At 32.7% G+C, this 23436-nt stretch overlaps 1 protein-coding gene across 11 annotated transcripts; it reads left to right on the top strand.

The window, feature by feature from the left end:
• Positions 1 to 13755: 13755 nt before the first annotated feature.
• On the top strand, positions 13756 to 23228 carry LOC114165708 (protein LHY-like). Of its 11 annotated transcripts, none has more exons than XM_028050272.1 (9): positions 13756 to 14051; positions 14177 to 14297; positions 14374 to 14426; positions 14652 to 14849; positions 14917 to 15028; positions 15201 to 15262; positions 20734 to 20955; positions 21055 to 22485; positions 22563 to 23228. In XM_028050272.1, exons 4-9 carry the CDS (start codon positions 14811 to 14813, stop codon positions 22941 to 22943), a joined length of 2247 nt encoding a protein of 748 aa, XP_027906073.1. In that variant the 5' UTR covers positions 13756 to 14051; positions 14177 to 14297; positions 14374 to 14426; positions 14652 to 14810; the 3' UTR covers positions 22944 to 23228. The 11 variants fall into 11 exon arrangements, with proteins under 11 accessions (XP_027906073.1, XP_027906074.1, XP_027906077.1 ...); XM_028050273.1 differs by having other exon boundaries at positions 14401 to 14426; XM_028050276.1 differs by having other exon boundaries at positions 14401 to 14426; positions 14655 to 14849.
• The last annotated feature ends 208 nt before the right edge of the window (positions 23229 to 23436 follow it).

Below are 23436 nucleotides of genomic sequence, written 5' to 3' on the forward strand. Positions count from 1 at the left end.
CATTTATCAACCAATAACATCACGTACTTGAAGCATCTTCAAATATAACACACATACCGTCAACATCAATTGCCACATGCTGTCATAGTTAGAAGTGGGCTTAAGGGTAGTTCAATCCTGCAAAACTGGCTAATAAAATGAAAATTACATCCATTTATATATTGTGAATTGGTCTTATCTCTAGTCGATATGGGACTTCCAACACATCCTTCATGCCGAGGTATATTTATCTCGTGTGTAGAACAAGAAATTAGTGGGTAGTCCGTTATGGTCCGATATCGGGTGGAACAGAATGTCCAAGAAAGCTCAGTAGGATACGCTCTAACTTGGCTCTGATACCATGTTAGAAATGGGCTTAAACTTAACTCAACCCCACAAAACCGGCTTATAAGGTGAAGATTGTATTCACTTATATATTATGAATTGGTGTTATCTCTAGTCGAGGTTTCCGACAGTCATCAACAAACTTAAGATAATCAGTTCAAGGAACAACCCAACAAATTTGTGGCTTGGTGTGTGATGTTAGGTCTAATTGCCTACAAGTTTGTGCAGTACAGGAGAAAAACTGCATAAGAGGTTATGGGGCATTGTGTATGCATGGCTAAAGGTGCTGCTGAGACACTTAAACTGAACATGGCTATTATCTTGTTCCCGGTTTTCCGAAACACCATCACTTGCAACTGAACATGTTCCTCTTGATGACAACCTCAACCTCATATGTTGTAAAATTTTTAAGTGGATATTTTTATAGAAGTAAACCAGAAATAAAAATTGTATAATTTTCTATGTCCTTTAAATGTCTGAGAAACAAACACACATCGTGAGGTACAATCAAAAGGAGAAGAAGACGTTGACCCTAGAACAAAAAAGAAACTGATAAAAATCCTAATACATATGCAACTTAAACAGGTTTTATTTGGTCAAGCATACAATTCAGGTAATTATAACATATGTCTGTCATCATGCCATTAAGATCATTGTATTTAAATTCCTGATCATATACAATATATAATAAGGTGACAAATAAGGTTAACTTGTGCAGGTGGCGATTACACATGCCTCAAACTGTTAATCAATCAAGAAATATTATCCGAGTGGCATGGCAATGTCCCGCTTAGGTAAGTAAAACCAAAAATCCATGGTTTCTGGTTATTACTAACAGGATATTTACAATTTTACTAGAAAAATTCTTAAACTTTGCAACTTTTGTTAGAAAAATTTCATAAAATTTTGTGGCTTTTGTTAAAAACATCTATGTTAAATAATAATATTTGTATTGAATATTGGTAAACTTAATCTTAATTAAATATTAAAATTACATTAAATTTATATAAAAATTTTATTTATCCTCTTATATATATATATATATATATATATATATATATATGATCATAAAGTATAGTCGCATTCTCAAACCAAAACAATAGTAACTTAATTTCAAAATACTTACAAGTTGTTTCTTGGCTGGTTCTTATCATTAATTTGTTTTTCACACGAAGGACATAGCATCAACACTTTTTGCATCAACTAATCAATGCGTAAAGTATATTTTACATCAATTTTTTATTATGCAATCAAGAAAATTATTTAGACTTATTGTATTAATATTTTAAAATTATTCATTACTTATATACTATGATGTATCGATACTTCAACTTGAGTAATGTATACTTTATCAATACTTATCAATGAGGTATATAATTTATAAAGTCATAGTACACTACAATAAAAATATTTGAATAATGACCAATTTTATGAAAAAAAAATAGTCACTATATAGTGACCAATTTAATTATCAATTTAAAAACTAAAAATTATTGGCAACTAAAATAGTTCCACAAAATTATAATTGGTTTCTAAATTGATAATTAAAATAGTATTCATTATGAATTGGTTTCTAAATTGGTCATTAACATTAGCTACAAAGGTTTCTACTACCAAAATAATTGGTTTCTAAATTAGGTAATAACATTAGCTACCAAGGTTTTGACTACCAAAATAATTGATCTCTCTAAATTGGTTCCTAATTAGGAAATTGATCTCTAACTTATTTTTGGTTACTAAAATTGGTCATTATTTAAGAGTTTTCTTGTAGTAGTACTTTCATGATCACAATAATTTATATTTTTTATGTTGACTACTTTAGTACATATAGTTTTAATTTGGATTCACACAATAGCAATCACATATTTATTATGTTTTTAAGAATTAACGTACATATTTTAATATTTATATATCACGTATCTATCATGTATCGTATCCTATTATTTCCAAAATAAACGTATCGACGTATCGGATACGTGTCGTGTCCGATACACATATCGTATCCGTGCATCATAACTTATATATCATTTATTCATTGGATATTGAAAGTAGTTAATGTCTTAAAAGTAGCACGATCATGTGGGGAAAATCAAATTGATTTAGAGATAAGTTTAAAAATAGAACTCTATTATGATTTGACAATAATTTTTAATATTATTTTGTTTATGTTTGGATTTTTGAACTCTTGACCACTTGGAAATTGTTGAACTTTTGTTGTTTTAGGTTTTAGAATACCAATTTTAAGTTAAATATTTTATTGTTTATTTTGATTTTAGAACTGTTTATTATACACTGGAAATTAATAATTTGAATTATATATTCTGTTATGGAAAATTTTTTTTATTACAAAGTTTTAGTTTCACAATAAAATAATATTAATTTAAAAACAAAAGTAACAAATTTAAGTCTGTTATGGTCACAGTAAACTTAAATTTATTATTTTTTTATACATATATCTATGTGAATTTAAGTCTCTTAGGTCAATAACATACTTCAATTATAGGTTTGTTAGTTAATAACAAACTTACAACTTAAGTGTAAGTTCGTTGAACAACAGACTTAAAGTTTAAGTTCACAAAAACTAAGTTTGTTCAAAAACAGACATAAAAAGTTCCAAATAACATACTTAAAAAGGTTGTTTTGCATTAGTGTTTCTTTGAATATTTTGGGACAATACAAAGATGCAATAATACCTTTTTGTGTAATTTATTAATAGTAAACGTGTTTGGTAAAATTGATTGAAAATTGAGATCTATTAATCTTGAAAATTCAATAAAATAATGAAGAAGATTGAAAATTTTAATGAAAACAAAGACTAACACCTTTTTGGATTGGGAAATTTATGAAAATAGAGTTCTAATCTTTTTTGGCAATTTTTATTTGTCAAAATATGGTATATTTTGTAATAGCTTTTAATCTTCAAAATATGATATATTTTGTGATCATTTTTAACTATTAAAATATAATATATTTTATAACGATTTTTAACCGTTAAAATACGATATAATATTATCAAATTTGAATGCATTTTGTAACAGTTTTTAATGGTTATTATTTTTTCCTAACAACAATACTAGCGATTAAAATATTTTGTCACAAACCATTTTTAGCATGTGTAATTGTGACGATTCTTTTAATTGTCAGAAATTTCATTTACGACGATTTTTAACCACTAACATTTGTAATTTTAACCTTAACAAATATCGATATTTTCTTTTACAATGGTTGTATTTTTTGAATTCATTATTAAAGAGTTAATTTGTAAGACTTTTAAAAGAAAAAAAAGAAAAAATAATAAGTTTTTTCATGAATTAAATTTATTTTATTTTGAAACTAAATATAAAAATAATTTTTTTACTGAATTTTTCAATATTTTAAAATATATTAAAATACTAATATGTGTAGTACAATGCCAAAATTCCAGCTGAAAATCTGGACTTGGTGGCACCATATAAATTATAAAGCTCTTTGGAATATTTAGCATACTTGAAAATCCTACTCAAATTGCAAAATATTATTATAAGAACGAATGCTCAATAATTGACTGAGGCATGTGGTTAAACTGAACCAACCTTAATGATAGAAAAAGCATAACAAGGTTTTAAAGAGTCACAGGCCATTTTAATGTTTTCTTTTATTTCATGGAGGGAGTGCATTTTCAGATTTTAAAATATATTATAGATTTTATATTCTAGAAAATTTTTGGAATTGAACCATCCACAATATATTTCTATATTACATAATAAATGAATTTTAGTTTTGCATTCAATATTATATTTTTAAATCATATAATCTATAAATATATTTTAAACTATATAATTCATAATAGATTTTTGAATTTAGCAATCAAAATTGCATTTTGGATTCCGTATATTCTCAAAAATATTTTTTTAAAATGTTAAAATTGAACATACTCCCAAAAGTGTTCTCTAAAATGTTAAAATTTGAGCATTTGGAAAAATAGTTGCCGAAAATGTGAAAAATTCAACACATTGATTACTCTTAATTAGTAGCTAGCTTTTTAAATACTTATTTGTTATCAATTAAAAAAAAAAAAAATCTTTGACCTTACAATTTGCAAAAATAGAAATTCTATAAAGCATGAAATTTTAACTCTTTATGCTTACCCTTTCTTGATTACGTACCCTTAAAAAGAAAATAGTGACTTCACTCAATTAATGAAAAAAAATGATAAGAACTTAATTAAAAAATATAAATATTTAATAAACAAAAAATTGATAGAATTTAATTATTTAAATTTATAAGAGGTTTAAAACTTAATTAAATCTAAGTTTAATTAAAATTATGTTATTATATTGTATGACATTAATAATAGAATAACACAATACAAAACATAATAATTAAAGCTAAATAATGTAATCAACATAATCGATTTTAAATAAAAACTATAGAATTTTAAAATTAAATTAAAATTGTTATAAAATTATATTTAAACTTGTATTGTTTTTTGTCATTCTACATTTATTTGTCCTCTGTAACAGACAATTTTAGTAAACACTTATGTTTAACATGTACTTTCGATGATCAATCTCTAGATTTTATCTACAATTACTTTTTTTTTACTCTAGTTTGGTCAAATATAACTACAGAGGAAAGTGCTATTTGGAATTTAAAAAAAAAAAATCAATTATTTTAAAGTTGTTTTGCGTTTGTTATGAATTAATGTACTCGTTTTCTTGATTTTCTTAAGGGAATCCCAGAGAAAAAAAAAAAGAAATTACGACATTTTAACATGGAAACCTAGAATCTGCATATGCATCACTACTTCTCTACAAAGACTTATAAGCAAAATATGAAGAAAAAAAAATATTTTCCATAAATTACAAATTAATTTATCTATAATTTAATTTATTGAAGTTCTCCTGTTTGTCTAAATTTTCAGTTTTCATTCATGTATAAATTAATTTTAACTTGTACAAATAAGGATTTTGTTTATATTTTCTTCGTTAAATTTTTTCATGAAAATTTTGTTTAAACAAACGCTATCTTAAAATCTCCTTTAAGGTAACTGGGTTTCCTTTATCAAAAAATTGGAGTCCAAATAAGTAATTTTCAAAATTATTAAATTTTAAAGACTTCCAAAAAGTACTTTTTAAAATTGGTCAAAATTTAAATATTTTTGAAAATATATTTAGTTTTATGATGTATATAAAAAATACTGACATTCTGCGTAATCAAGTTATATATGGGTAGAATGATTAATTTTACATAATAAAACTTTTCATTAAAACATAATTTTAATAGTATACATTAAATAATATACTGAATTATTATCTTCTTTTCATATAATTAAAATTATTTAATAGGCTGGCCCCCATAATTGATAATTCTAGTCCACATATGAGTTGGGCTCACGAGTAAGGTTTAGGCCTTAGTTCATTCTGGAGCCATCAATCTTGGTGGCTATTACCAACACCACTAGTTATAAAAAGGTAAAAAAAAAAAATGTCAAAATGCATTTAAGATTTTTATTTTAAAAAAATAGTATAATTTTTCTTCTCAAAAATTCAAATCAAAACATTTTTTCTATTTTTTTTCTCTTCACATTTTGAAAAAACACCTTATTTCTTTTTCTTGAAATATATTTTTTGTGCATTTTCTCGCCAAATTGAAATTTGGAAAGAAAATTAGACTAAAATAATAAGATTTTTGAATTTACATAAGTATTTATTTGAAAAGACTTTAAAAATAACAATAAATAATTTGAAACCTATTTACACGAAAATTTATTTGAATATTTATCAAAATAAATATATTATTCAACATAGTCAATCTTTTTTTATGAAATTAGTGGTCGTCAAAATGATATATATAAATAATCACTACATATGTTCACTTTTTTAAATTAAAAATAAATATAAATAATTTTTTAAAATTTTATTATTTATTTTATAGATAATTTTTTAATAAAAATGATTATTTCAGTTTAAAAATTAATAATTTTAAAAAATAAATAAAAAGTTAGATCTAATGATTATTTAAAAGATAAAAATAATAAAATAATTATTTTAATTTTAAAAAATATTTATTTATTAGAAGATAAAATTGAGAGTAGAAATGTAGACACTACAATAGCTATTTTTTTATATATTTTTTACATATAGGTATATATGTAAAAATAAATAAATAATTTTTTAAATTTTGTTATAAATATATTTTTATTTATTTTGTATATAATTTTTTTATTAAAAATACTTATTTTATTTTAAAAATGATTAATTTTAAAAAAAAATAAACAAATAAAACAGTTATTTAAATCTAACAAAACAGTTACCGAAAGAATAAAATGGTTAAGTATGTTTTTAGTCCCTGAACTTTAACCCAAAATTGGAATTCGGTCGAAACTTTGATAAATTCTGGTCCTTAAACTTTAAAAATGAATTAATATAGTCCTTTTAACCCAATTTTGTTAACTTTTTTTCAACATGTGGAATGTGTTTCATGTTAATATTGGAGTTGTTTACGTCGTTTGACACATTCTCGGCTCAATATTTATTAAGAAATGTGTTCGAAACCTAAAAAAAAGTTAACAAAATTGGGTTAAAAGAACTATATTCATTCATTTTTAAAGTTTAGGGACCAAAATTTATCAAAGTTTCGATGAGGGACGAATTTCAATTTTGAGTCAAAGATCAGGAACTAAAAACATACTTAACCCAAAATAAAAATAGTAAAATAATTGTTTTAATTTAAAATAATAATTTTATTAAAAATTAAAATTAAAAACAGTATATATATATATATATATATATTTATAATATTTTGCCTTATAACTATGGAAGATGGTATATGAACCACGAACATTATATATGTTACAATTACCACTTTATTATTTTCATCTGATCTACGTACAAATTATACATGATAATGGCTATGCTATGAAGTAACTTTTGAGTATGATTCCTTTGGTTTTGTTTTTCCTTTTGGTGGTGTCCTTTTGAAATTGTCGCTGTTTGCCACTGCGTTCATAGCTGATAGCCACTTTTATTCGCTTCGAATGTAAAAGAAAATAAATTATTTTTTATTTTTTATTTTTTGTTTTTGATGAATCATTTAAACTAGTATCCTCTTTTTCTGATAGACATTGAGAAGAAGAGTGTACCCCTTTTCCCATTTCTTAAATTCTTTATGGTACATATCGTCTTTACCTTAAAGTTCTTTTCCTTCTCTGTACGTTTTTTAATGTTGTTACATAGTTTCTAAAGAAAGTGATATGGACTTTATTCAAATAAAGAAATTTGACTCAAAAATAAATTAGACAAAAAAAAAAACTATATGTGCAGTTATAAAGTTTTTTTTTACAAGGATATTCGTTAAAGTTACAGTTGGTTGATTTTTACTTCAAAACTCATTTTTTTAAAAACCTTTGATTAATTTACTGAAAATTTCTACTATGTATATCCATCAGACTCTAACAGCAAAAAATTATACTATGGAGATTATACTTCAATGGAACATTTAAGACTAGTATAACATGAAAAATTCAAACTAAAAAAAGAAATATTAATGGGATTTTTCCTTTTTTAATTTTGATGGAATAAGATTGTTGAAGCCAGTTTTAGTATTGTTAGACTTTCCTTACTATTATGGTGGTGATTAATTAGACTTAATGGACTAGTATGAAGGTTAATGAGAAATAAATGCATAGTGGGAAGGTAAGTGGAAATTTATTATTTTTGTGTTGAGGAATGTTTAGTATAACCCATATTATGATCTCTGGTTACATTCAAAGCTCAGCTTTAAATTAATAAAATTTAGTGTTTTTTATAGAGAGATTTCCTTTATTATGTTCTTGTTGTGTTAATTTAGGTTTAACTAACATTTTGGTTATAAATAACTTTAAATACCATAATATAGATCGGTCATAATACTATTTTTATCTAGCTTTGTGAGTCATTTTTTTCCTATATCTTTTTACTCGATCTGTCCTTTAATTTTTTTAAATAAAGTCAATGTACTCTCTTTGGTTAAGTTCTTATTAACACTATTTGAATGGTAATCTCATGTTAGTCCAAATTCTTTTCTCATACTCGAACCCCTTCTTCTTTTGGAGCACAACTCCACCATTCACTATGCTAACAAGAAACTCCTCATATTTGATATAGCATTCGCCTTTTCTCTTGTGAAGTTTCTACTATCTCAATAAACACCTCCTTTACCAACTTTGAGTGTCTCTACCTTTGCACCATTTTTAACTCCCATGGGGTAGCGTTGAACTCCATAAGATGGACTTGTTGGAGTTTCAATTGCTACCACCACTAGTAAGACATATTTCTAAAATTAGAGAGGAAATAATGATGATTAGAAGATCGTTGTCTTTGACCATACTATCATCGCCTTCGCTAGAGAAGGTGGATTCAAGACCCTAAGATGGCCACTTGGATTCGTTGATATCTGTAACATCCCTCCAAGATATTACTGATTTTTAATAAAATAAAGAAGTAAATTAATAACACAACATTTAATAATATATTTTCCCAAAAACACGGGACAATTTAAAATTTATTAAATAAGTAAACAATGTTCATAACCATCAATCACCAAAACCAAAATCAAATGTTATAATAGCACCCATTAGGGTTTACAACTGATCTCAAAACTAAAGGAAAATAAAACATAAGATTTTCCCCGAATCTATCCCCTCTCCGCGACTAAGCTTCACTTGAACCACCTGCATCAACAACATCTGCTCCCGTGTACCGCATACACGATCATCGTTAATCACAAGCAGATAGGGTGAGCTTGACAAATAATACATATAAAATCAATACATCATATAAAACACATTTATATTCACTCATGTCCAAACATCCTTAAAATACCATATATTATAGTCACACCATACTTTCGTGTTCTACCTCTCATAGTGATTACTTCAAGGTGACTTGCTGCCATACTTATCGGTCACAACCGATAGAGCACGTGCGGGAAACAATGCTACGGATCATATACCGTAACGCCAGGTAGAGTTCCCATATACGAACATAGTTCGCATCGCCCCAAGACTACCAAACTCGTCAGCCAACAACTGAGGAGGGCAATCTATCTGGACCCATCCGTACTGGCCACAACCAGCACACTCATACCGACAACACTCGCCAACCTGAGCCACAACTCAAGGGTTCCTCGTGTTCATTCGCCATCTCGAGCCATAACTCAAGAGATGTTATTCTGAGCCACAACTCAAGGAATACCACGTGCTTAACCCCTATCCCGAGCCACAACTCAAGGGATACGTTCCGAGCCACAACTAAAGGAACACCAACAATCCCACCTTTAAAGCACCACTAGAAGCCTTGTAGACAACACATACGAAATCAAAATTCCAAGCTGCAACAGTACAAATCGCCTGGCGGGGGACACGTGCCGCCAGGTGCTGCCAGCTCCAAGACTGCCTGGCGGGTGTCGCGTACCGCCAGGCGCACAGCGCCTCAAAAATCCTTCTCGCTGCAGGTACTGCCTGGCGGAACTGTCCTCACCGCCAGGCGCACCTAACCTTGAGACCCCCCTGTATTCCCGCTACCGCCTGGCAGTTCGTGTATCACCGCCAGGCGCCATGACAGTACTGCGCGTTACTGGTTTCTGCCCAAGTCTAGCACAATTTCTTACCTCATTCAATTATAACATTAAGCTTCTTCCTTCTTAACCTATTATTACTCTGGGATTCCTTACCCTTAAGTTGTTGCCAAGTCTATTACATTGGTATAGTGTCCTCTTCACACAATCAAGCGCCAATGCTACATAAATCCCATCACTTCTTCCATGATTCCCTCCCCCTCTAGCGTTCTCTTAGGGTTAAACTCTCATTCACGACAATTGGTCAATTCTCTAAACCCCCTTGCACCCAACTTATCCAAAATCCAGAATCTCTACTACGCCATAATATAAGCAAAACCTCTAATATCTAATATCGTTACCTCCTAATGTAGTCCCCACCTCTTTAGTTCATACACGAAACTCCATCATTAAACTTCCACAAATATCACAAAAATCCCCTCTACTGATCCTAACTCAACAGAAACATAACTCATCCTCAGTGCATGACATCACAACCATGCAGCAGCACTGCCACTGCGCTGGCGCCTAGCGGCTAGTCCCGTGCCACCAGGCGGTGCTTACCATCTGGACATTTTCCAGATTTTCCCAGCACCCATAACCCAACCACTTTTCTTTCTTTGCGAATTCCCATCACTTACAATTCCAATCCAATCACAACCAGAACCATTCAACATTTAATCACATTAATCAGCTAATCCCACTGCAATTTTTCCCAGTATCCAATTTCGAATCATAACTAAGAATATCCCAACATTCAGCCCTAGAGTTCATGTACACTGTTCCATCAATTTACGACTTTAATTACACTACAAATCATTAAAAACACATGATATATCATCCCCTAACATTTACCATTTAATTTCATCCAATCATACTCACCCCTGAATCCAGAATTACCAAAATCGATAAAAGTCAGTTCACGTTGCCTGGCGGTTGCTCATCATCGCCAGGCAGTTCATAATAAAAATCCAGAACTGGTGAATTTAACATGTGTCACCTGGCGGTCGGGTATGTGGCACACAATAAGTTTGCAATGGTTTATGGCACACAATAAGTTTTAGATAATACACATGAAGTGTTTTTAAAACATACGAGGTGATTAAATGATCAAATGAAGTGTACATTGAGTAGTTGATAGGGAGTTGTGTCAAGTTTTGTTATGTATTTATGTGAGTTGTGTGGGTTTATAATTTTGGTTGAATGCATCTGGGTAGTCAAGTCGAAGTGAGAGTTGTGTGAATTATGTTTAGAGCTAAGTTGTTTGGTAGTGCTAGTATCTTTTAAGTGTTGTTTGGGCTCTTTTTAGAGCGGGCTCTACGAGTGGGTAGACTTGAGAAAATCCCTCTTAATGGGTAGCTTAGTGGAGTGAAAGGTTTTTAGACTGTTTAAGCCAAATAATGGATGTCTATAAGCAAAAAAGTCTATGAATTGTGTTCTTTGAGGGTATTTGAAATGTCAAAGTTAGAGAGCATATGTCTCTAGATAGATAAAGTTGTTGACTGATGTTTGAAACTTGGTTCTTGAGTGTCGAGATTAGAGGACAAATGTCTTTGGACCAATAACTTTATGAATTGAAGTTTTCTTGTGATGGTCTTTGGAGTGTCGAGGTCAAAGAACAAATGTCTCATTACAAAGAATTCCATTAATTGGTGTTTGATACTTGGTTCTTGGGTGTTGAGGTCAAAGGACGAATGTCTCTGGACTGAGAGGGTTATGAATTGGAGCTTGTTTGTCAGGGTCCTTGGACTAGTGTTTGAATTTTTATGTTAGGTTCTTAGAGTGGTCAATTTAGACGAAGGACATCTTTGAATAGGTGCATTTTGAACTGGTATTTGGTTTACTTTGATGTGAATATTGATGTACATTATGGAATGAGTGTTGCATGATATACTTGAAACTAGTTTTGGTTTACTTTTGTTAATTCACTATTTGTTGTGTTTGTGTTTGACTTCAATGACTTTTATTTATCATGGAAGCATATATAGTCTAGGTGAAGATGCACAATAGGGAAGATTGTGGAATGAGTGTTGCATGATATATTTGAGACTATTTTTGGTTTACTTTTATGTTAATTTACTATTTGTTGTGTTTGTGTTTAACTTCAATGATTTTTATTTATCATGAGAGAATATATAGTCTAGGTGAAGATGCACAACAGTGAAAAGTGAGAAGAGTGGAGAGAGTTTATGAAATATTTCTTTTGGGTGTATTATTGTTGTAGTTTCTACTAAAAAAGGGGTATGTTTATTGTAAACAATGTTGTTCCAATTTTTGTATAATTTTGAACAATTTGATATTTAAATATACGAAAAATTTTTGTTTTTTGTTTTATACAAGTTATTAGTATAGTTTGGTCACGTGTAATAGAGTTGGTCATGTACTTTGTAGCACTGGAAATTGGGGTGTTACAAGTGTTGAGGTTGTGTCGTCGAAGAAAGTCAGAAAAGAGTTTAAACTGACACATGGTCACCTTTCAGACAATGTTAATATCAATTTAACCTAAGAGGTCATATTGACTCTCTATAAAAAACATAGAGACTCAACTGAGTAGAAATAGTATAGGATAAAACATGAATTATAGACCTAAATATAAGGACCAAGTTCCTAATTAAGCCTGTATGTTAAGTTTTTCTTTCTTTGTTTTATAATTTTTTTTTTCAAAATTATACATAAGTTAAATTTATATTATTTTGCATTCCAACTTCGACTTTGCATCAAGGTGTTATCCTACATTTATTTTGTTTACCTTTTTTAATATCATTAGAAATATATCATTGCTAAGTACATAAAACCTTTTTAAGTTACATATCAATAAAGTTGTTTGAATACAATTTAATGGATATGAAAAATTTACTCTCCCTACTTTAGAGAATAACTTTACATACATATGAAAGATTTACAATTATATCTATTTTTATAACTAAGAGAAACCTTAATTTTCATTTAAATTTGAATTTGATTTTTCCTTATTGTAAATATTTTATTGATTTTCCCTCCTTTAGTTTTCTTTTCTTTTTATTTTTAATTTTTTTTTTCAAAAAATCTAAAGATGGCATGTGTTAAAACTTACTTTTTTTTTATCTACTTCATTTGTATTTTTTTTCTGATATATATTTTTTTAAATTATGAAGATGAAATATGTCAAAAGTTACTATTTGTTAGTTCTTAATTTGTACATAATATTGATTGATTTACTCATATTATTTTTGTAATATTTTTAGAAAAAAATAGAGCTTCATTTTTAATAATATCCCAATATAAAATATATAAAACATCATTTGAGATGAAAAGGATAATTAACCCACACGATGAGAGTTTTTTTCCAAATTGTAAAAGAAAAACACTGCAAGAACAGTACAAGTTCAGGTTCGGACCTGATCACAGTGCACCTCACAAATACGTGCACGAGTCCACCACAGGCACGGGGAACTTCCTCCAATAAAACACCACGTGCCGGTCACTGTAAAGTGAGGTGCCACGCTGGCCGAATATGCCACCACTAAGCCGAAGTGGCCCAAGCGTGGTGCAACCGGATGACCGGGTGCAAGCGGTTGACCTGGCCACGTCACCCCGGGCCCACCATCACAAGCTGGCGACGCTTTTACTGACCTAAAACCTCAGCCATGAAGTTTGTGGATGAGATTCGAGCGAGGGAAAAGATTAAAAGCTGAACCCCGAGAAAATAAATAGAGAAAGAGAGTGAAAAAAATTAGGAAAAGTGCAAAGGTAAGCATCAGCACCAAGAACCAGTAGTTTTGCGCCACATGTCGCTTTCCTATAAGCCGAGTCTTCTCAGTCTCAAAAAAATAAGGAGTCGTTAATTTTCGGAAGAAAATAATAAATCCACACAAAATTATAGTGGCTGAGATTGCTCCTGGCGCTTAAACACTTTCGGGTGAGTGTGCGTGTAGCAATTTCGGTTCTGGTTTCCTTCCAGCAAAACCTCTCTTCTTCCTCTGATTACTTTCATCACGCTATCTTTCGATTTTCGTTTTTCTCTTTTTCGGTTTCCGATCTGAACTCTATTCGGTTCTCCATTGCCGGAAAATGAGCCCGCCGACGAGTGTCCGGTGATGATCGCTCACGCCAGAGGTTCTTCTTCTTCTCCTTCTTCTTGTTCTTCTTCGATGACATGGTTTCGTTCCAAGGTATTCGTTTTCCTTTTTGTATTTTGTTTTGTTTTAGTTTATTTTATTTGTTCTGTTTGGTTTCCGAGAAAATTGAACCGAACTGCTGCGAACAGATTTACCTCATCTGGATTTGGATGTAACAGGTGCTGTCAGTACTCGCAGCGCGATGCTGTTGAGCTGAATTTCGATGGTTTTGAGTTGCTTTGTGATTATTTTTTCTCGGCAACCAAACAGGAGGAATCGAAATTTGCAGTGATTAGTAAAGTATTTGTGAAAGTGAAAATAGAAATAGTTGTTATTGATGATGTTATGACTTTTTTTGTTTTTATACTAATTGTAGTTTCCCTCTCTTTTCCGCGTTTGAAAGGTTTTGGCGCTGTCCAGTTCGTTTTGGTGAGGATTCTGATTAAGTAAATTTTCCTTTATTCATTTAGAGCAGAAGCGTCTCTCTCGCTCTCTCTATCTCCCCTGGGGTGATACTGAAATATGAATATTTTTCTTTCTTCTTCATCTTCTATCTCGTTTTATTTTACGTGTGACATGTGAATTGGAATGTTTATTCCGATACAAAACAGAGACGGATCTCTTTCTATTGTTCTCGCTTTGTTTCTTTTGCAGTAGTATCACCACAATACCCTCTTCAGAGTTAGCTCACTTTCACCACAACGGCTTTACTCTCTACTGTTTTTCGTGTCACAAAAAATGAAAGACGGTATTCCCTGTATCCACTCCTTGTCAGGGAAGATCTGAAGCAGCGGTAGCTGCTTACGTCCTGTAATGGAGGCGTACTCCTCTGGAGAAGAAGTAATTGTAAAGGTAAGAGTTATTTTGATATACGTGAAAGCTTGGTATTGTGGTCTGAGTACGTAACTGCGTTTTGTAGACGAGGAAACCGTATACAATCACAAAGCAAAGGGAACGATGGACAGAGGAGGAGCATAATAGGTTTTTAGAAGCTTTGAAACTGCACGGGCGAGCATGGCAGCGCATAGAAGGTGATTGTCTGTTTATCATGTTTGCCTCAATATCTTCCTTCCTTCTTCCTTTCCAAAGATTAGTGAAAATGGCATGAAACGATCTCCATATTTGATTTAATCTTGACTGGAACTTTCTTTTTCTTTCTTCCATGGCTTGTTCCCCTCTTGGTGTTTCACTTCTGCTATACAGAGCATATAGGAACAAAGACTGCCGTGCAAATCAGGAGCCACGCACAAAAGTTTTTCACAAAGGTCAATGGGTACCTTCTTACTTTTTTTTATCAACCACATCGCTTCCTCTCCAATCGAATAGAACTCCTAAATGAAGAAATTCATAACTAAATTGACACTAGAACACCTCTAGAGTCTGGATTTATTTAAACACAGAGATCCTCAATAGTCATGATTAACTGCTTTTCCTGATCTCGCAACCATCCCAAATAGATCCCAAGCAGATGCATACTTTAGCTTGCACCAAGAAAGTAGTGTTCTATAACATTATTTTCTGTTCTGTAATGGCCTTCTCTGTATCAGGTTTTCCCCTTGTGCTTATATAGTAGTGATTTTTTTATCTTTTTCCCTGTTGAGCTCTTATCAGATATTTGATCATTATTCATTGTTTTTGAGTTACCAATATTTCAATGATTAAATAAAATGATGTTACTTAATTTATTTAACAATTTTATGTAACCATTAAATATTATAATCTCATAGGTAATGAATAATGATAAAAAATATCTTATAAGATCTTAACGACTTGGAAAAAATAGGAAATCATTGATATAAAAGCGAAGGAGGAAAACTAATAAGGCACATTACAAACGGATATACTTAACTGGTATGGTATAGCTTTTTCCTTACACCTATATTGAGGAGGCCATTCAGGAATGATTTCATACTAAATCAACAAATGGTTCATCTGTAACACTGAAAAGCTGTAGCACTTTGACAAGCTGATCATTTCGTCCCTCTGTTGCTTAGGTAGTACTTTGGGTCAGGCCATTCTGGTTTAGCTGAATTTGAGCTAAATAGGAAGGTGTTAGGGTGGAAAAATTGTCTGTGTTCTTGGTGCTTTGTTTTATTAAGAAAAAAAAATATTTTTCTGAGATTGTGTGCTAGAGATGTAACATAAAATCATTATTTGTCTACAATAAGACCTAAGATATTGAGATAGTGGGTTCATGACATAGTATCAGGACTTCTATGACCATGCAGTCTAGAGTTTGATTCTTGTTGGCCATCATTTTTTTAAATAAAAGCTAAATTTAAGCACAAAGTTGGGTGGGTCTCTGCATGGTCCGAACTTCAGGCTTCAAGGGTTAAATATATTTTTAATCCCATTAGTGAAAGTTGCCGAAAGTAAACTTCCTTTGTGAGATCACTACGAAGGAAAACATTCTTTACATTATGTTAATATAAAGGCCCGAGGTGAATGACAATTTTGGACAATAAAATTGGATAAAGGTCATTTCAGCCAAAGAAAGTATCATCAAGTCTTGGCCAAAGTTTTGTGTTTGATCTTTGGCTACTAAACATACATGTAGTAGGTTAACTTGACTGTCATGGCCAAGTTTCATGGTAACAATATAGAGACAATGAACTATAGAGTTTCCTAGTGGAGAAGAATGCGGTCTGTATGTAGAACCATTACTCTAAAGGACACATTTTAACAAGAATAGCTAGGTAAGGTTGATTATATGGATATATGGATTACATACAATTCGACATGTTTCAAAGATAAGTTTAATACAAGAGAGGTCCATTACCTAACTGATGTGGATTATATGGAATACATGACGCCATTGGACATGATTCTTAACATGGCATTAGAGGTTCTATAATCTCGTGGTTGGGAGTTTGATCCTTTTCGACTCCATTCTTCTTTAGAAATAGTCACAAGGTATATGGACTTGTTCATTATCCGTTCTTCATGCCTTAAAGGTTCCTGTGTGAGGATCATATTAGAAATGTAAAATAAAAGGTCACTGACGTGCCTTAACCTAACAATTTAGTTTTGGCGATAACTGCTTCTGAAAAATGGCAAAAGAAAACTGGCATATGCTTGTGTTGTGGTGAAGAAGCATCGTAGCCTACAAGCACTTGCCAATACTTGCAGAGTTTGATTCAGTCATAAGGCAAGACAGAGTTAAGTTTGGTATTTCGTTGGATTAGGCCTTTAGGGTTCTTGTGTTGTCCTGTTTAGTGTTCACTTTATTTCTTTGGATGGATTTTTTTTACCCAACATTGGAACGTAAACTATATTTCAATTGACTCACACTTGGCATCTTTAGGGCTTCCTGAAAATTTTTGGTAACCTGCAATACCATCAATTGGAGGTTGAATAGATATTGGTCATTTGTGGAATTGAAACAGAACTGAAGGAAGGTAGACTGTGATAAAAATATTCTGGCCAATTTGCCTACTTGTAGAAACGTATATTACCCTTGATCAAATTCAGCTCTGAAACATATGGGAAAATTTTTTCAGACTGTCTGTAATTGTGGGAACTTTGCCTTTATTGAAAAGAATCCCTTTTAGTAAAATGTTTAGAGGGTGAGCCTTGCACTACGGTATTGGTGACTAGTTAGTCATGGGCTTGAATTTAGAAGCATTCTGCTTGCATATATGTAAGGGGAAGGCTGCATAGTTACCCTCCCCTATACCTTTCAGAGGCGATGAGCCTTCAACACTGGACTATGTTCAATAAAATATTGCCAGATTTGCTTACAAAATTCACAATGTAGATTGCAGATTCCAGAGCTAAATGGTGTAGAGGTTTAGACAAGCCATATTTAGGGAAGTGGCTTAGTGGTAGTACACGGTTAGTGAGTGCAAAAATTTGAGGGTGGGGGGAAGATGGTGGCTGGTCGTCCATGGTGTGTGTCAAATACATCAGTGTTGCTCTTTAGAAAGCAATGTGTAACAGATAAAATTTTGTTTTTACTTTGAGGTGGATGACAAGAGCTATATATCTGTTTGATGAAGTTTTGTGAGTCACTCAAGTCTCTATATATGAAGTTCACCAGATATTTTCTTTCTATAGGTGCAGACAGTGGTGGTTTTCATTTTCAGGAGCACATTTTAGAGGAAATACACAGGTGATTGATCACCATGGCAAGAGTGCAGTACCCGTTTTGGGAACTGGGAAGTTTCGTGACACAGTAAATTGATACTGGAACGTGACTCGAATATGATATGTTTATTGTGGAGTAGATTTTTAATTATGGATCATGGGAGTAACAGCCACATAGATTAGATTTACTAGAACAATTATTTCCCTTCCAAATTAATAAGGATTCTTCAAGAGCTTGATGATTTTAATGAAATTAGTGTTGTTAGGTTATACGTCGTGATACTGATCTATATATAATTAGAAAAGGTTATCCTTCGATGGCTGGAGTTCTAGCTATGGGATGCTGTTGTGCGTTGTCATTCAGAAAGACCAGACGACCTCTATATTAGTGTCTTCAATCTCAGAGCTAAGTGATCCGATTTATTGGAATATTAATATTGCTCATGCTAATTTGTAGAAGAGCTTAATGTCTATATAATTTGATTGCTAAAAGCTAAATATGATTGCTTATTATTAGTTCAAAGATGCACAATAAATGTGTAAATGCTCTATATCGCTCTCCCTTGGAAAAGAATTTCCACATTTCAGTATGGGGGCTGGTTTGGCCGGGTAATCAATTTGATTATCTTTGTCAAACCAGCCCCCCTTTTTTTTTTATTTAACTGTGCTGTTTTTAGTGAACATTTCACTGTGCTAGTGTCACAGAATAAAACTGCTCAAAGCTATGACTACTAGACTGACTAGTAGAAAAAATGTTCACCCTACAACTCAAAATGTGTGCTATTGAGCGCAGGGGCATGCGTAAACAGTTTGAAGTGCCCCTATATTCAAGTACTCACGCCTGAACTTACATGGAACTGAACAGAGTTTAGTACAAATTCTTACATGAGCTCAATCCCGATAAAGAAGACCAGAATGCTTAATTTGAATGCTTATTTGTGGGGCTCAAGAATTAACAAAACCAAGCTTTGACATCATATTTAACTCGACCATTATACAGCTGAAGGGAAAAGGTTATTATCGTCTATGGATAATGATCTCTGACTAATCTGAAACATTTCTGAATAAAACATGTTTTTGTGCAGAAGTGATATATGGAAAAAGAGGATTTTACCCCCTGAAAAAATGTTAAAGCATATAAAGATTAATGGAATATGCCCACACACTTTTAAAGAAAGGGAAGAGCAGATTGATGCCGAAAAATGGGTATTTGAATGGCCCGATAACATGTCTATAAATAAAGATTATTGTACCTAATCTGAAATCTATAAATTTCATTCGAACAGTGAAACTTCTTCAAATCTTCGAATGTCTTTAAAACAAGAGTGATCAGTTTAAGTGTGACAAGAGAGGCCATTAATATTCATATTTATGTGCTACGTGAGAAACACACGGCCTCTTTCGTTAGCCAATTCAAGCCTATTCTTTTTTATACTTTACAATAGATAAATAAAGTGCATGTAGATTTTGTTTTATGAATAATGAACTAGGCCTAACTGAAGAAGTGTGCATTACTCAAATCACTTATGAAGAATACTTGTCTTTGACCATTACCTAACTGACCATTACCTAACTGATGTGAATCATGAGTCTTAAAAGGCCCATAATATCTTCGGGATAGGACATCTGGAACGTTAATTTTACAGGATTAGGCATCTATGAAGTCCAACCTCAAGGTGGGATATAGGCTTTGATAACAATTTCTCGTTTGGCAAGGCTTGCATGAGAATAGTTAGAGGACTTTCGAGGGCAGTGGACTCACATCTGGTGTCAATTATCATCCTATACACCAGTTGCTAAACAAATTAGTGAAAAGAGATTATATATCCCTGAGAAAAAAATTTAAACATCAAAGGAAAAGAAAATTACATTGGGAACTTTAAGTATGAACGTAAAGCAAATAGTGAATGAAAAGGGAAGGAAGCGTATTGGTTGTACCAACCCCTTGGGACTGGGTTTTGGTCTCATTAGCCAGGGCCACTGTAGTTAAATAACCAGAGGTAGAACTATTTGTTTATCTTGGAATTTGAAACAGAAATTTCGTATATAGATGGTTTGACACCATCTCCAACTTCCGATGCTGATATTTTGTAGTGGTTTAAGGATCACCAAGGCTCTAATTCCTCGGGAGTTCTAACCACCATCATAATAGAAAGGAACTTTGATTTTGAACATACGAAATTAATTTCTGTGAAAATGAAAGATTTAGGTACCTAAGATCACAAGCTAGTATTCAAACTAAACTTGTCAAGTTCTGTTTGCGCACAAGTTAACAGTGTTGTTGGCTTCTGCAAATTTTGGGAACTGCTATCAGCATCTACTTTCATAGAGCTATGATTTTGTAATGCCGAAAGCTTTCTACATGTTTGGATTCTATTGCGAAACAGTTTGCAGCCCCATCAAATCCCATATGCATCTTGATTACATCCATAGCTGATTTTTTGCCTCAACATAGTTGAACAATATTTCTGGATGTTTTCCTCTCTAAGCTTCCGTGCTTGAATACACTGATGCGTTACAGCTATTTCTATTATCCAAAGAGTATTTTGAAAATTCTTTAGAACAAACGCTATCATACTCCAGTAAGTGCTTTTAATGGTTTATATGAAACTTCACTTGCTGAGAATACCATTTGGACTTTTACTTCCAGTTGGAGAAAGAAGCCCTTGTAAAGGGTGTTCCAATTGGGCAAGCTCTTGATATAGATATTCCCCCTCCACGGCCCAAAAGAAAACCAAGCAATCCTTATCCTCGGAAGACTAGGATTGGTACCGCAACATTACATAGTGGAGCAAAGGATGGAAAGCTCAATTTAGTTGAATCTTCACATGACAACCAAGCACTGGACTTGGAAAAAGAACCACTTCCGGAGGTTAATATTTTTTTTTTATACATAGATTTCAATTTCACACATTTTTTTTTCAGCTTCCTTGGTCAGTAACATAATTCAGCCTTTTCCTTATTCTATTAGAAATATGATTTAGACGAGGGGCCAACAACAGTAAAGGAAAATAAGGATGACAACTGCTCAAAAGTATTTACAGTTATTCAGGAGGTACCATGTTCTTCTCTATCTTCAGCAAACAGGAGTTCAATATCTGTGTCAGTGCCGTTGGGAAATTCATGCGTATTCAAGGAGATTACAACTTCAGTGAAAGAGGTAATAACTCGAGATGAAAAAACTAAATCATTTCTGACTGTTGAACTTGAAAATGGGAATTTGGAGATCAATGATGGAGAACAGGCTAATGGCACTAGTAAAAACTCCACGTTAGAGAATTCTGATGCTTTACAAATGAAATTGGATCAAAATGAGAAAACAGATGGTCTCGATAGTGCATTAACAATAGATGGGATGCAAGGCAATCAGAATTACCCTAGACATGTAACTGTGCACGTTGTTGACGGGAACCTTGGAACAAGTACTCAAAAGCCATCACAAGATATGCTGTTTCGAGACTGCATGTTTCAGCCAATAGGAGGGGCTAATGGGCAACCAAATCTTTTCACCAAGTCAGCTCCATCGAACACAAGTGAAAGTCAAAATAACACAGCACGATCTTCTGTTCATCAATCATTTCTTCCGTATCCTCCCTTCACACAACACAACCAGGACGATTACCAATCATTTCTTCACATGTCTTCCACATTTTCTAATCTTATTGTCTCTACCTTGCTGCAAAACCCAGCAGCCCATGCTGCAGCAAGTTTCGCTGCTACATTTTGGCCCTATGCAAATCCAGAGACTTCAGCAGATTCTCCTAGGTGCTCTCAAGGAGGTTTCACATCTAGACAAATTGGTTCCCCTCCAAGCGTTGCAACTATTGCAGCTGCTACTGTAGCTGCTGCAACTGCGTGGTGGGCAGCTCATGGACTGCTTCCTTTGTGTGCTCCTCTTCATACTGCTTTTGGCTGTCCTCCTGCATCTGTGACTGCAGTCCCATCAATGAATACTGCTGAAACATCATCTCTAAAGGCGGAACAAGAAAAAAGTACTCTACAAAATCCTCCTCTGCAAGATCAGATGATGCATCCAGAGTACTCGGAAGCTCCTCAAGCTCAACATTCAGCTTCAAAATCACTGGCTGTCATTTCATCAGATTCTGAGAATGGAGATGCCAAGTTAAATACTTCACCAAAGGCTACCGTTCATGAGACGAACGAAACAATTTCTGAGCACCTTGATTCCAACAAAACGAAGGGCCGAAAACAGGTTGACCGTTCCTCGTGTGGTTCCAACACAGCCTCAAGCAGCGATGTGGAAACTGATGCACTAGGGAAGGATGAGAAAGGGAAGGAAGAGCCTGAAACACCCGATGCTAACCATTTAGCCATTGAGTTTAGTAATCGTCGTAGAAGCATTTGCAACCTTACCGATTCTTGGAAAGAGGTCTCTGAAGAGGTATCCCAGTTACCTTAATGAAATCTTAACACAATATTATTATATGTTGCAACTCTTCTGATGCTACTTGTTTTCAGGGGAAACTAGCCTTTCAGGCTCTATTCTCCAGAGAGGTGTTGCCTCAAAGCTTTTCACCTCCTCATGCTTTGAAGAATAAGGACCAAATGGGCATCACCAATGATAACCAGCAAACCATAGATGACAGAAATGAAGACCTTGACGGCAAGAAAGGCAGTTCTAACTATAAACCAATGCAGAAAAACCCGCCATTTGTAGAAAATAACGTGGGACTGTTAACCTTAGGGCTCGGACAAGGAAAGCTTAAGACTCGTCGAACAGGCTTTAAACCCTACAAAAGATGTTCCATGGAGGCCAAGGAAAATAGGGTTGGAGCGAGCAATCAAGGTGAAGAGAAAGGTTGTAAGAGAATACGTTTGGAAGGGGATACTACGACTTGAGGTTTGATACATGCATGCATGCAATAACATAAAGGCAACCTTTGGTTTTTGCATATCATTTCTTAATCCCCTCAACGGTGTACCTATATTGTTTATTTCTAATTCTGCAGCTCACGAAACTTATCGTGTAGATGTGTGTACCATATTAAATTACTGTGTACGCTCTTTTACTATCTTGGACTGGTGTTAATGCTGTTAAAAACTCCGCTAAATAGACTTTAGATAAGAAACATTAAGTATTGTTTGAGCCTGAACATTAAGTAATTTATGATCCTTCTTCATTCAGCCACTTTCCACCTTTTACTTGAATTGTTTTGATCACTATCTATGAACTATTTTCTTTAAAATCTGCCCTGATTTAACCATAATATTTTCAGAATGTTTGCATGTCGATGTGGTAGATGCATTACGTTGAATGTGACTGAAGTGATTTTCTTTTTTCCGTTTTAGACTTCGAAGTTTGTTTGCTCCTCAAAGATGTTACTAAATTCTC

Source organism: Vigna unguiculata, chromosome 10, assembly GCF_004118075.2.
Source record: "Vigna unguiculata cultivar IT97K-499-35 chromosome 10, ASM411807v1, whole genome shotgun sequence".
NCBI classification, from domain to species: Eukaryota; Viridiplantae; Streptophyta; class Magnoliopsida; order Fabales; family Fabaceae; genus Vigna; species Vigna unguiculata.

Bases quoted from the DNA above. Each gene is read 5' to 3' on its own strand.
- LOC114165708 (XM_028050272.1), top strand. From the start codon at position 14,811: ATGGAGGCGTACTCCTCTGGAGAAGAAGTAATTGTAAAG. The intron at 14,850-14,916 runs GTAAGAGTTATT...TGCGTTTTGTAG, and splicing joins GAGAAGAAGTAATTGTAAAG to ACGAGGAAACCGTATACAAT. The intron at 22,486-22,562 runs GTATCCCAGTTA...ACTTGTTTTCAG, and splicing joins GGAAAGAGGTCTCTGAAGAG to GGGAAACTAGCCTTTCAGGC.